This window comes from Lagenorhynchus albirostris, chromosome 4 (genome assembly GCF_949774975.1).
Source record: "Lagenorhynchus albirostris chromosome 4, mLagAlb1.1, whole genome shotgun sequence".
Taxonomy (NCBI): domain Eukaryota; kingdom Metazoa; phylum Chordata; class Mammalia; order Artiodactyla; family Delphinidae; genus Lagenorhynchus; species Lagenorhynchus albirostris.
The window spans coordinates 77,808,230-77,821,703 of NC_083098.1; the positions used below are offsets into that span (position 1 = coordinate 77,808,230).

Consider the following 13,474-nt stretch of genomic DNA (forward strand, 5'->3'; position numbering starts at 1 on the left):
TACAGAAAGGGAAATGTGATTGGTGTTTGTAGAAACGTATGGTTAGGGTAGAAGCACATCTCTTTATGAAATTTGGGGATATTAGGACCAGGAATGACTCTGAAGATTTTTTTAAGCAGTTTTAAAGATAGCTTATGTACTTTACACAATAAATATTGACCTAATGTTTACCCACCTTAAAATATAAGTAGATCAAGAACCGTGTGGCTCATGGGCAGTTGGACAGTAAATCCACAGTAGAAAAAACAGATCGTGTGTGTGTGTGTGTGTGTGTGTGTGTGTGCGCGTGCGTGTGTGCATGTGTAAACGTTAAAGCTCATTATTATCTTAAATTAATATAAAGCATTCATATATAAAGTATTGCTTTTAGAGATTCTGGTGCTTGTATATGTGTTGTATTTAAACTAATTTATTGAAAGTGGTTCAGAAAAATTGTTCAGAGTAAAAAGGTAAAAACTCACTGGTTGGTGATTAGCCCAGCAATGATTTGAGAAACGAAAGTAGTATCTCTCCTTGGCCAACTTAACAGTTAGGCTGTATCTTTTTTGCTGTTGTCGGGGGTAGGGAAGTGACGGCTATTTCATTTGGGGGGACATTTATAAAGGAATTCTTTTGACTTACAGATGTACTAATAGCACCCCTTTTATTTTAATCCTTTGTCTTTGTATACTTATCTAAGTATTTCTCATCCTATTTAGAATCGGAAGAGATGACAATGAAGTCTTAAATACAGTATTGTCTCTTTGATTAAATAAAAAGAGAAATCAATTCATGATATGCCTTTTTGTTTACAGTATTTCCTTTTAACTAAAACTTTGGACACTTTTTATGGATTACTGTTTAACAACTTGGAAATTGAACCTGCGATTTTTAAAAGTTATGTAAGATTACAAAAAGGGAGACATTTCAAGCAATAAATGATTATTTTAATAATCCTGTCTTTGTTATATGAGTGAAACTAGAGGCATGGGATATTTCAAGTTTAATTTTCTGAATTCTTCAAATTCTAAGTTTTCCCTTGTTAAAATAAATTTTCTTCTGTCCAGATTAAAATTCCAGGTAATAAGTAGTTGAGAATGTTTTATTTTTAACCTGACGCAGTAACTTGGTATGAGGTTGCAGTTAGAAATAAAATTGAATTCAGGGATTGCTAATTTGCAATTTAGCATTGCCTTGGCTGTAATTCAGTTGTGATCCTGTTACGCCATTTGGTGGGACTGGAGATGAGTGGGCAGTATTTATTTAAAAAATTTTTTCTCATGCTCATCATTTTTGGGATCTAGGCCATTCTGGAGCCCCTGGTATTGCTAGTGTCTCCTTGGACTTTCTTGAAAAATGTATTCTTAGGTTGGGAACAATCCAAATGGCTGTTATGGTTTAGAACAGTCTAGGGGTGGACAGGTGAGTATTACTGTGGTTAATAGAACTCATTCTAGTTTATGTTCTCTTGACATTGATAAGACTACAGCAGTGCTTTTCAAACTCTAGTGTGCATCAGAATCACTTCAAGGGCTTGTTAAAACAGCTTACTGGGCCCCACCCCAGAGTTTCTGATTTTGTGGGCCTGGAGTGGAGGCCCAGGAATTTGCATTTCTAATATGCTGTTATATAAGGGTGATACTATTGGTCTGGCACCACACTTTGAGAACCAGTAGGCTATGGTATCAACTCATACGCTGGATCAACCAAGAACTATGTCTTTTTGAATCTGCCGTAGATATCTTAGACTCAGAGTTATGGTATGGGATTATGACAAATTCTGATCCATTGATAAATTCCTGTTTGCTTTCTCCTCCCCTTTCCATACTGTAGATTTCTTGTGGGCAGGAACTGTGTCATGTTTGTCTTTATATCCAGTCTCTGGTCCCCTGGTTGTACATATTAGGTAGTTGGTAAATGTATATTGAGTGCGAGTGTAAGTGTGAACTGTGGGAATGGCATAGGCATGTCCTTCCAGCTCCACTACTTCTTTGATATACACTCTATGTGTCTATTGGACTGTTCAATTAGGTTTGAATTAAACTAAAAGGAAATGTAAAGATATTAAGAACTGCACCTTTATTTAAATTGTGCCCCACATATACAATTCTACTTTTAAAAATTATTTCTGAATTTGGTTTTATCACTTTTAAAAATTATTTCTGAATTTGGTTTTATCACTCCTATGCAAGCTTTTCTGTTGTTTACTTGGGCAAATTGTTTAATGTCTCTGTATCTCAGATTGCTCATGTGTAAAATGGGGGCAGTAGTAATACTCACTTTAGAGTGCTGAATATTAAGTGAGTTAATAACATGTAAAGGTCTTAGTGTATGGTAAGTGCTATAGATGTGCTGGCTATGGTAATTATGGTATGGGTATTTATCCACAAATAATATTGATTTTCAAGCTTTCCTTAATTATTTTTAAAGAGAGCTTTTTAAATTTTTAAATTATTGGGATTAAAATGAAACATTTTGAACTAGACCGTGTTGCTTATTGGTAAGCCATTTGGTATGACTTAACCAAAGTGCTAGCAGAATGATATTAAGGGCTGAGTAGAGTAGAAGAAAACCATCTCACTGTGAGTGGAAGGGGTAGGATATCTCATCTTTAAATGAATATCAAGGTTGAATGTTTTAGAAAAACCTCTGTTTTTTGCTGTGAAATCTATAATGAAGATACAGTCACTATATATTGTACATTCTAATCAACTTTCTTTGGGACTACTTTTCTGCTCTTTCAGAGTATAACCTGGCTTTTGAGATAATACATACTTGCACATCTAACAGGGAAATGGTCATGTGATTTGATTTTTTAAAATAATGAAATTATTACATACTCAACAGCACATAACACATATATGTACAGTTTAACAAATGGTTAAAAAGTGCACACCATGTAACTCCACCTAGGTCAAAAAATTTAGCATTGCTGCATCTCAGAAGACTACCAAAGTTCCTTTCTTAGTGTAGTTCCCACCCTCTATTCTATGTTACCACCATTTGCCTTTTATAATAATTATTTCCTTGCTTTAATTTATAATTTTTACTGTAAATTAAAGTTTTTACTACAGATATATCTGGAAGCAATATTGATTGCATAATTTTATATTTAAAGTTCAAAAGTATGAACTTTTGTGACTTGCTTTGTTTGCTCTACATTGTGCTTGTCATTTTTATTACATGTGGCTGTAGTCCATTTACTCCATTGTGAATATACTGTAGTTTATTTATTTTACTGTAGGTAGATAGGTAGAGTTGTTATACTGCTATGAATGTTCTTGTTTGTACATTCTGGTATTATGTGTATAGATTTCTCTTTGTAGTGCAGTTGGTTGGTCATAGGGAATGTGTAATTTCAACTTAAAGTCATACTGATTTCCAAAATAATTATATGTAACCAGTAAATTTTCCAATTTACCGTCAGGATTTTATAGCTCCTTTTGTTTCATATCCTTACCAGTACTTCGTATTGTCAAAATTTAAAAATGTTTGCCAGTCTTATGGCATCTCATGACTTTAGTTTACATTTCCATGATTACTCATGAGTTTGAATACCTTTTCAGGACTAATGGCATTACTTTGCCTTTACAAGGGAAGGTGGATGTGTCACAGTGCTCCACGTATAGAACCAGGGACCCAAGTTAGCAGGGCAGCTCTGCTCTCTGAGTCATGGGCCCCACTGTTGCTCTAGATATCCTCATTTCCAGCACATTGGGAGGGAAAAACATGGATGTGTGCTCTTGAGAAGCTTTAAGGCACAAAAGCACTTACGCTTACATTCCGTTGGCCAGAACTTGGTCACATGGCTCTAACTAGCCTCAAGAGTGATGTAAGATGTGCTGTTAGAGTGGAACCAGGGAGAATATTGAGCATTTCTGGGAATTAAGGTAATTTATATCCAAAAGAAAAAAGTTGAAAAATCAGCCAATTATCCAGGATTTATTGACCCTATTGGAATGGACTTTTTCTTAAAATAGTTGCTGGGGAAAGGGGAGGTAGAGTATGACTAAAGTATAAATATATAATTGTTTTATTTTGGTTTTATTTTAGCTTCCTTGTGGTCATAGATGCAAAGAAATGTGCCATCCTGGTGAATGTCCCTTTAATTGCAACCAAAAGGTGAAACTTAGATGTCCTTGTAAAAGAATTAAAAAGGTATATATTTTAAGTTATCGAAAATTCTTTTCTGTGTACATTTTTGTCGGTTTTGTTGTTTTGTGGGGGGTTTTTTGGCAGGGACGGGGAGTCTGTATTTTGGTAGTTCTTTGACTTTATTTTTTTGACTGAATTTTAAGGTCTTATTTCTTAGAATCTTTTTATTATTGGCATATCTATTTCTGCAAGTGCTTATTTTAAAAATCAGCTTTGTTTGGCAATTTAGTTTTCTGCAATTTAATAGTAAAAGAGGATTATTTTATATTGGAACTGAGTTCAGTGCCCTTTTTTGGATAGAATCAGTGTGTTCTAGATTTGAGGTCTTTGCACAAGATGCACAATGTGAGTAATAAAAAAGTAAGTTTCATGATTTAAGAAATGGTCTGGAATTAACCTTTGTTGCTCTTATTTATGACATTTTTTTACCGTCAGTATTATGTTGTGAACATGTTGCCTTAAAAAGACCTCACATACACGTAGCCTTATAAAATTATACAATAACGTTCAAATTTGGAGAGAGTTAATTTTAAGATAAAATACTGGTAATGAAGGAGTAAAAGGGCAAAAGCTAATGATTGGAAAGCTCAGTGGAAGCAAACTACATACCATTTAGCAAAACTTAGGATTGAAGAATCTCACTGAACTCTTAAAGGTCAGTTCTTTTCCTTGACTTCCCTGTTGACACTGTTGACTCCTTTGAAGATTCTTCTTTCTTGACTTCTGATTTTCCCTTTCTCAGTTATAGTTAGTTGTAATGCCTTTTTTGCCTTCATATTCTTATGGTTGTTCCCTAAAGCTACTCTCCTTTCTCTTTCAATTCACTCATTTATTCATCCATTCAGCAAATATTTATTGAAAATGTGTAGCTTTTATTGAGGACCTTTACTTTTCATTTACTTTTATAGCTCCTACTATGTAATTTCCTGGATTCAGGTAACTTCTGAATTTAAATTTATAGGCCTGAGCTTTTCTGGAGTTGGAACCCTAAGTGCTAGATATTTAAATGGACCACCTTTATATGAAAATCAGTACTCAGTCAAATCACTTTTAGTCTGAAATGTCTCTCAAGTTTTCTCTGTAATCTCATCTTACTGTCTGAGTGCAGTTTGCCACCCATTAGAACTCTGGCAGCAGATTATGCTTGGACTTTGAAAACAGCTTCATAACAGATTTCCTTACACCTTCCTAATTGTAATACTTCCAATGTAAGTTCGTCATGGTTCTTCATCACTTGGGAAAAAATATGCACTTTATAAGGAAGGTGTACGTATAGAGAGACTTGGCATAAAGGGGGATCTATGATATTACCTTTGCCTGCTTGTCCAGTCTCATCCCCTGGCAGTCATCTCTGTGAATCCATTACTTAAGTGCCCTAACACATCTGCTATTTCCCCTTTCATCTGTGGCCATATATTTGTTTTTTTCCTTTACTGCTCTGCTTACTAGAATCCTGTTAATACTCAGGGCAAGCATTTCCTTGTTTAGGAAGGCTTCCTTCCTCTGCCTCCTTTGGGAAGACTTAGGTGCTCCTTCCTCTTGGCTTTCTTTGTACTTTGTGCTAGGTTCATGACTAAGAGCTTTGTGATTCCAGGGACATGTGTAACCTTGTTTCCTCATCTGTAAAACAGTTTATACATAGGCTTATTGAAAGGAATGAAAGAAATAATGCTTATATAGCATTTAGCACAATGACTGCTATATTTAATAAATAGTAGCAGCTATAATTATTATTAATTTAGCATTTACCATGTTAATTTTTTCCTTGTTGTATCCCCTGTCCCTAATACAGTGCTTTTCATGTAACAGGTACTCTATAAGTACCTTTTGAATGAGAAAAGATATGATGATCCTTCTTCCAGGCTGATAGACTTAATGTCCACAAACATGCAGTATTTATTTTTGTCTCTAATGTTTGTCCATGTTATTTTTCCTTTGTCTGGACTGTCCTTGGATGACAAGACTGTGTTTATCACCAACCTCAGCCAAAATTCTGTGCTATAAAGTGCTTCATTAAAGTATATGTACTTTGCTCAGGATTTGATGATCTCATTTCCTAACTCTGGTAGATATGAACTAAAAAACTAGTGTCTGAGGGTGTGGTGGGAAAGGAGCAACTGGTACAAATAGGTACACTTAAAGCAAAAGTGACATCTGGCAGCAAAAAATATGGAATGAATAAAAGGCAGATATAAGATCTCCAAAAGCAAAGTCTAAGACTATTTAAAATAAGGACCACTTATTTTATTACAGAATAGTACACAAATTGATCATAGTATTGATGTCACCTCATCAATAAAAGAGTAGATTAGTTTTTTATTATTCCATTAAGGAGGCAGTGAAGTACAGATATAAGCTTTAGAATGATTTTCATCTAAACATTTTTTAAAAAGATAAAATGGTTGAGAGAAAAATTTTTAGCTCTCCAGAAAACTCGAGAACTTCACTGAGTTGGTAGCCACCAGCCACATATGGCTATTTAAATTAGAATTTTAATGAATCAGCATTAAATAATATATGACATTCAGTTCCTCAATTTCAGTAGCCATGCTTTGAGTGCTCAGGCACCATGTGTGGTAAGTGCTACCCTTGTGAGTAGTGCACGTTTAGAACATTTCCATCATTTCAGAAAGCTGTGTTGGATGGCACTACTCTAGTACCTCCCTGGAAGCTTTAGAAGAATAACAAGAAAAGATAAAGAAAAATGAAGACTAAAAATGAAATTGAAGCTAAGTTGGTAGTGGTGTTTAGTAAATGATTATTAAATGGATGGTTTTAATTTTATGGTATTCACTTTTTTTGCAGTTAAGAGATAGAGAATAATCACTGTTTGAACTAAGACATTTAATGCATGCAACCATGTCATTATTAAATATTAACACGACTTAAATAGTATGCATAATCTTAAGCTGCTAGAGAAATTTTGCTTTTTTATGGCATACAGTTACAACTTTGAGGGAAAATCTTTTAAAATCAAATTTTTAAAAACTTTATTTGTAGGAATTGCAGTGCAACAAAGTACGTGAAAATCAGATTTCCATAGAATGTGACATAACATGCAAGGAAATGAAGCGGAAAGCATCTGAGGTAATGTCAGGTTAAATGTCATTTTTAATGTGTTAGCAGCCTTTCCCTACTTATTTTGTGCATTAATTTATGTGCTTATTATGAACAACTCGAAATCTCATCCTTTTTTGTTTTTGTGATAAAAGCCTAGTTTGTTGGCCTATTTTGAACCCTCAGGTGTGCTTTTTATGGTCTGGTGTGTACTAGATTTTTCCATCCTCTGTACCAGTTAGTGTATGTGCTCTGGAACATAGTTATTCATCCTAATGTTAGTGTAAGCCTCCTGAAAATTATGTTAAAATAATACAAAAATAAGGTTTTGGGATTCTTTGCTGTTTGGGTTACTTCTAGCATCACTGTTTCTGTCCATCAACGCAATCAAGGAGTAGGCTCTTGGTTTTGTTTGAAACTAAGGATTCCCTTCCAGAGAGGGCATTTTAGGAAAATGGTCAGTTTCAACTCTAGGCAAAGAGTGGTATTCAATAATTTATTACAGAGTCTTAGTATGGTAACTTAAGAGAAAAAGTCTGGTTTTAAAGTATTTCAGTTTACAGTGTTGTAACTCTTTGAACTGTGATCTAATATCTCTTATAGTTGTTAAGCTGAAATGTTTATATAAGGTATAACAACCTACCTCCCCTTACCCCCTGTCTGTTAGATAGTACCTTGGTAACACTTCTCGGTATATAACATTTACGTTTCTTTAAATAATTTTCAGTTTAAAGCTCCCAGAAGTTGTTATGGGTTAGTGGAGCCTGGGAGGAAAGATGTTAAAATTCTATGTAAAATTTGATGATTACAATGTTAATTTACTTTTAAATGTCTATAAACAGATAAAAGAAGCAGAAGCCAAAGCTGCTCTTGAAGAGGAAAAACGAAGACAACAGGTAACTAAACAAAAAATACCCAAACTTCTGTCTCTTTGTATCATCGTTAGTTTTTATGCAAATACAAGGTATGTGGAAACATACAAATTAGGATCTGGTGAGCTCAGTTCTGGACTGAAAATACAGTTCCTGTAAAACAAAAATTAGCCATTCACTTACTTCAGTCCAGGTATACTGAACCTCTGAAGAAGCACGGGACCTTGTATGTTCACAGATATTTTGTGTATTCCCAATTTACTTGCTTGCCAGTTTCGTCCATTCTGAAGAGATAACTCCTCTTTTGGTTGAGGGGTGAGGGTCAGGGCATGGCAGCATCCATTTTAAGTCATCCTCTGCAGTGCATGTCTTCGCTCATCTAAAATTATTTGAGTTCTGTTTTACTGAGTTGTAGGTTATCTGTGACAAATAAGTGCTGTTTACTAACAACACATTTGTTTTAATAATACATCCCCTTATTTACCGATTAGATTCTTGAATGCAGGATTTTTATCTGTTCTTTGTTATTACCTAGATAACAAGTACATTCCTGATATCCCCTGTTTGCTCAAATACTGTATTTATTGATCATACACTCCAAAGAGTGTCTTAACTTTGTAATAGTGACATGTAATTTTTTGTCAGTTTGCATTTTGAGATGCTTTATACTTATCAAGCAGTGTATATTGTATACAAACTGTTGCCTTTATGAATGAAGAAATTGAAATTTGCATGACTTGAGAGAGGGCATTAAAAACAACTCATGTAGCAAGCGTGGGATAAAATGACCTCCGGTGTTTTATGGTTCTATAAAGTTGGTTTGCCTAAAACCAAAAAATAAGTTATCAGAGCTAATACAGTAAAACATGGATCGACTAAAATCCTGGGAGATTAAATTATTAAGAATAGTTTAGGGTGTCCCTTCCTCCCCTTTTCATAAACAGTTGTGGATAGAAATCTTAAACATATTCTCTATTTACTCACCTTTTAAACAGAGTGTATAGAAAATAATTTAAACTGTGCTTGATGACTGTGAGTCATCATTAAAGCATTAGTTATTTTACTGTGTCAGTAGTTCTCAAGTTTGACTGCTTTTAATATATTTTGACCTTGTGCTGTATATCAACAACTACTTGAGAATATTCTGACATTTTGGTTCTTTGAAGAATGCCACTTTGTATTAAGTATATGTTAAGTCTTCTTCCAGTGTGGTTTATGAGCAAAGTCATGGATATGTTAACTGAAATTTCTATTTCCTTTTAAATACACATTTACAGAATCTTGCATGAATATTACATATATATTTTAGTTAATAAGTATCCGGTTTTAGTTAATAACAGTGCACTATAGTGTATTATGTTATATTATCATGCATTAAAGTTTAATAAGTAAGTTCTTAACAGTAGACTGAAAATCTATACTTTATAATGAGTGTCATCTAGTTATCCTTTTTTTTTTTTTTTGGGGCGGTACACGGGTCTCTCACTGTTGTGGCCTCTCCCGCTGCGGAGCACAGGCTCCGGACGTGCAGGCTCAGCGGCCATGGCTCACGGGCCCAGCTGCTTCGCGGCATGTGGGATCTTCCCCGACCGGGGCACGAACCCGCGTCCCCTGCATCGGCAGGCGGACTCCCAACCACTGCGCCACCAAGGAAACCCGTTTTTTTTTTTTTTTGCGGTACGCGGGCCTCTCACTGTTGTGGCCTCTCCCGCTGCGGAGCACAGGCTCCAGACGCGCAGGCTCAGCGGCCACGGCCCACCGGCCCAGCCGGTCCGCGGCACGTGGGATCCTCCCAGACCGGGGCACAAACCCGCGTCCCCTGCATCAGCAGGCGGACTCTCAACCACTGTGCCACCAGGGAAGGCCTAGTTATTCTTTTTTAGAACGAGTTTTTTATATAATTCTGCTTTCTAAAAGAGTCATTTTGATTTAAAGCATGAAGCATTTTTCCCCTGAAGAATTTGTACTCTGTGTTTTGAAATGTATTTGACAGAGAGGAATCAATTTCCGGCAGCTTTTTTCTTTTCACTCACTTGAATTTCTTCCATACAAGCCAGTAATGTTTATTATACCAGCATTGTATAAAACTAGAATTATAGGTATCTTTATTCTAATGGGTCATCCGTTAGCACTTACTAGAAGCTCTATATTATAGAGCCCCATTAATTATAGGTTAATGGTGTTGATGTATAAAACTAATGTCTATATTTTAAATCAGATGTTTCTGTATTTAGTATCAAAGGCAGGCCTTCAATCTGAAATAATCTCTTTCACTACTCCCTAGTTCCCTTTCTGCTTACCTAAGTTCTGAATTTGTTGAATACAATCAGTAGTGGAGAGATGTTCTTTTAAAAAATCAAATCAATGTTTATTATATACCATTACTATTAAAACATTTCCCAAATTTATTTTTATCTAAGTGGAAAATTTTAAATCAGTGTGTGTATTGAATTTAATAAAAATGATACTGTTTTGATTTAGGCCGAACTGGAGGCTTTTGAAAACAGACTGAAGGGTCGTCGGAAGAAGAACAGGAAGAGAGATGAAGTGGCAGTTGAGCTAACGCTGTGGCAAAAATATAAATATTATCTCTTTCCAGTATGTGCAGTTGTGGTTTTAGTGTTTGCATGGTACATAGCCCATGGTGTGGATTAAAAAATGTTTGATCTCTTAACATACCTCAGATTAGATTTCGATAAGTTGTTAAATTTGGAATATTAGAAAGTGAATGTTGTAGAACATAATATATATTCACATTCATCTCTCTATTCTCTTCCAGCGGTTGTTAGAAGGACAGAATGTTAATCTTTATCTTAATTAGCATACTAGAAGTGGCAATAGTAAAAGCATGACTGAAATTGTAAAATATTTCATAAGGCATAGCCAGTGGCAGGGTAACATGTTAGTTGTTCATTGTGCTTCCTTCTATTAACATAACTGTTTCATTTACTATTTAGAGCCATCTTTTTTTTTTTTGGCAAAATTAAGATGAAACTGAGCCGTATGTGTAGTAAGAGGAATATTTCACAATGTTTTGGTTACTTATTAAAAGGTACTTTTCCTGATCATGTAACTTTGTACTTTTTAAAATATATATATCCTCTAAAAGACCTCATAAATTATAACATGAAGCTATATAATTAGACTTCATAAGTTGGTTTGTTAGTGAGGAATTTTTATCAGTTATTGAAGTAAAATTTTATGTAGTATGTCACTCAGAGGAAAATATAATTGTTTTCAAAAAATGCCAGGCTAGATTCCTCACATGTGGCTATGTCTTATATAAGAAACTTTTAACTGAAGTTGACATGTTTTGTAAAACTTGTATGTGTTTTTTCAAAGTAATAATAAAAAGTAATAATAAAAGAAAAACTAATATTTATGAGCAATATATGCGGAGCACAGGCTTACGAGCTTTATGTACTTTATTCTCATTTCTTCTTATCACAATCGTATAAGTAGATTTTTTTCAGCTGGAAATAATAAGTTCTTATGAAAACAAGCTGATAGAGAAATATCAGTAAGCCAAATCTGTTTGAATTGTAAGTCATTTTAAATGGTTTTGCTATTTAATTTTTGTATAATTAATGTTTTCATTAAAATTTTTCATACCAAATTTTTAATCTAGAATATTTACTATTTAAAATATTCAGGAACCTATAATTTTATCAAGGTATAAAACTCTAATGCTTGATGTAAAACATAGCAATTGATAGGTACTAAAAAGTGGTAGAAGTGGTAAAAGTACAAAGAAGGATTTTAAAAGTTTGCTTTCTTTAACTCAATTTCTTTAATGTTATGTTCCTTAATCAAGTATTAGCTGGTATCTAAAGTGGAAGGGCAGTCATTCCTTTCTTTATGGTATTTTTGTTTTAATTTTAGATTTATTTTTTACCTTTCCCAATGTTAGAGTTACTGGGTTGGTGTTTCAGAAGCTCTTAACTAGAGCTGTTACACTCAAGTCATTACCTTACTGTACTCTAAAATGAATGTTAGATGTCCATGTGGTAAGCTCTTTTCATGTATTTCAAAATCTTGGCCTAATAAACAAACCTGAAGCCTGGTTCATGCCTCTTTGTTGGGCTTGTGTTCTTGCTAAGTTTTCTTTCTGATTTGTGTGGAAGAATCTAGTGAGCGGAAGAGGGAGATTGAGTGAATGATAAATGAAGCAGTTTGCTGTTTTTTATTTGCTTGGCTAGTAGCTCAGAGCTTAATTAATTAACCCAAAGTTGCCCAACTATTCATTCATTTATTCAATCAACATATGCCTTCAGTGCGTGCCAGGAACCTTCTGGGTACTGAAGATAATGGTGATCCTCTCAGGGACCTGTTAAGGAGTGGAAGAGAGCGGGCAGGAAATAGATACACAATAAAATGAACGTGATTTCATGTATGATAAGTGATGTTAAAAAATGAGAGAAATGTTACAGAAAGTGATGAAAGAGGGGGCTGAAAAGGCACTGGCTAATTTAGATTGGGAGAGTCCCTCTGAGATGGGGACATTTGAAGATCTGAGGGAAAAGTCTGTGAGGGAGAGAAATCAGTGAGTACAAAGTCACTAAGTTGGGAGATGCTTGGCGGAGCTGAGGAACAGACAGAAGGGCTGGTGTGGCTGGAGCTGAGTGAGTGACGGGGAGAGAGCGCCCAGGGCCAGTTCACAGTGTGCTTGATAGACCATGCTGTGGAGTGGGGGTTTATTTCTAGTTGCAGTGGGCAGCACTGCAAGGTTTTAAGTGGGGAATAGTTGTTGGTCATTGTTCTTTTAAGATAACTGTCTTCTGGCTGCTGTGTGGAGAGAAGACTCTAAGGAATCAAAGGTAAAAGCAGGGAGGGAGATGAGCAGGAGGCAGCCCAGGGTGGGGGTGCTGGTGGTGCTTCAACTCAGTGATTCGGGCCTGCAGTTCCCTCGGTTCCCCACTGCCCTGAAGGAGTGGCCTGAGGACGCTGCGGAAACTGCTGCACAATGAGTGGAATGGGGAGGAAATAAATAATTTCTTTAAGGTCAAAATGAAATGAAATTTTGTTTAAATACTTAACGTTAATTTGTTCTGAGGGAAATAAAGCGGTACATGTTGACCTTTTTGCTTCAGTCTAAGCCAATTAGAGAAGGAATGGAAGAGTTACCAAATAGCCACTCACAATGACATAGACAAAAATGTGAATGTGATGGCCTTATTTTCCTATTTACTGTGTATCATAAAAGTTTATTAGCTTACTGTTTGAAATTTGTGGAATATTTATATTGAAATCTTTTAGTATTTTTCAGTTTAAACACTTTTAGGGATTGACCAACACCTAAGTGCTTGTATTTCAATTAATTTCATTATTCAAGTCTAAATTAAAATCAAATAATTTCAAATAAATTGGTGTAATCTTTGCTGAAATTGCCAAAGGAACTTTACTGAAGCAAA

The 13,474-nt window shown here is 35.1% G+C and overlaps 1 protein-coding gene across 3 annotated transcripts in view; it reads left to right on the top strand.

Moving 5' to 3' along the window:
• NFXL1 (nuclear transcription factor, X-box binding like 1) overlaps positions 1-12,125 on the top strand; it is a 53,315-nt gene extending 41,190 nt beyond the window's left edge. For all 3 annotated transcript variants that reach the window (XM_060147289.1, XM_060147288.1, XM_060147287.1), the window contains 4 exons: positions 4,033-4,137; positions 7,135-7,221; positions 8,034-8,087; positions 10,545-12,125. In XM_060147289.1, the coding sequence (XP_060003272.1) occupies positions 4,033-4,137; positions 7,135-7,221; positions 8,034-8,087; positions 10,545-10,718 (420 nt within the window). In that variant the 3' untranslated portion in view covers positions 10,719-12,125. The remainder of the gene's footprint in view (positions 1-4,032; positions 4,138-7,134; positions 7,222-8,033; positions 8,088-10,544) is intronic.
• Positions 12,126-13,474: the final 1,349 nt, after the last annotated feature.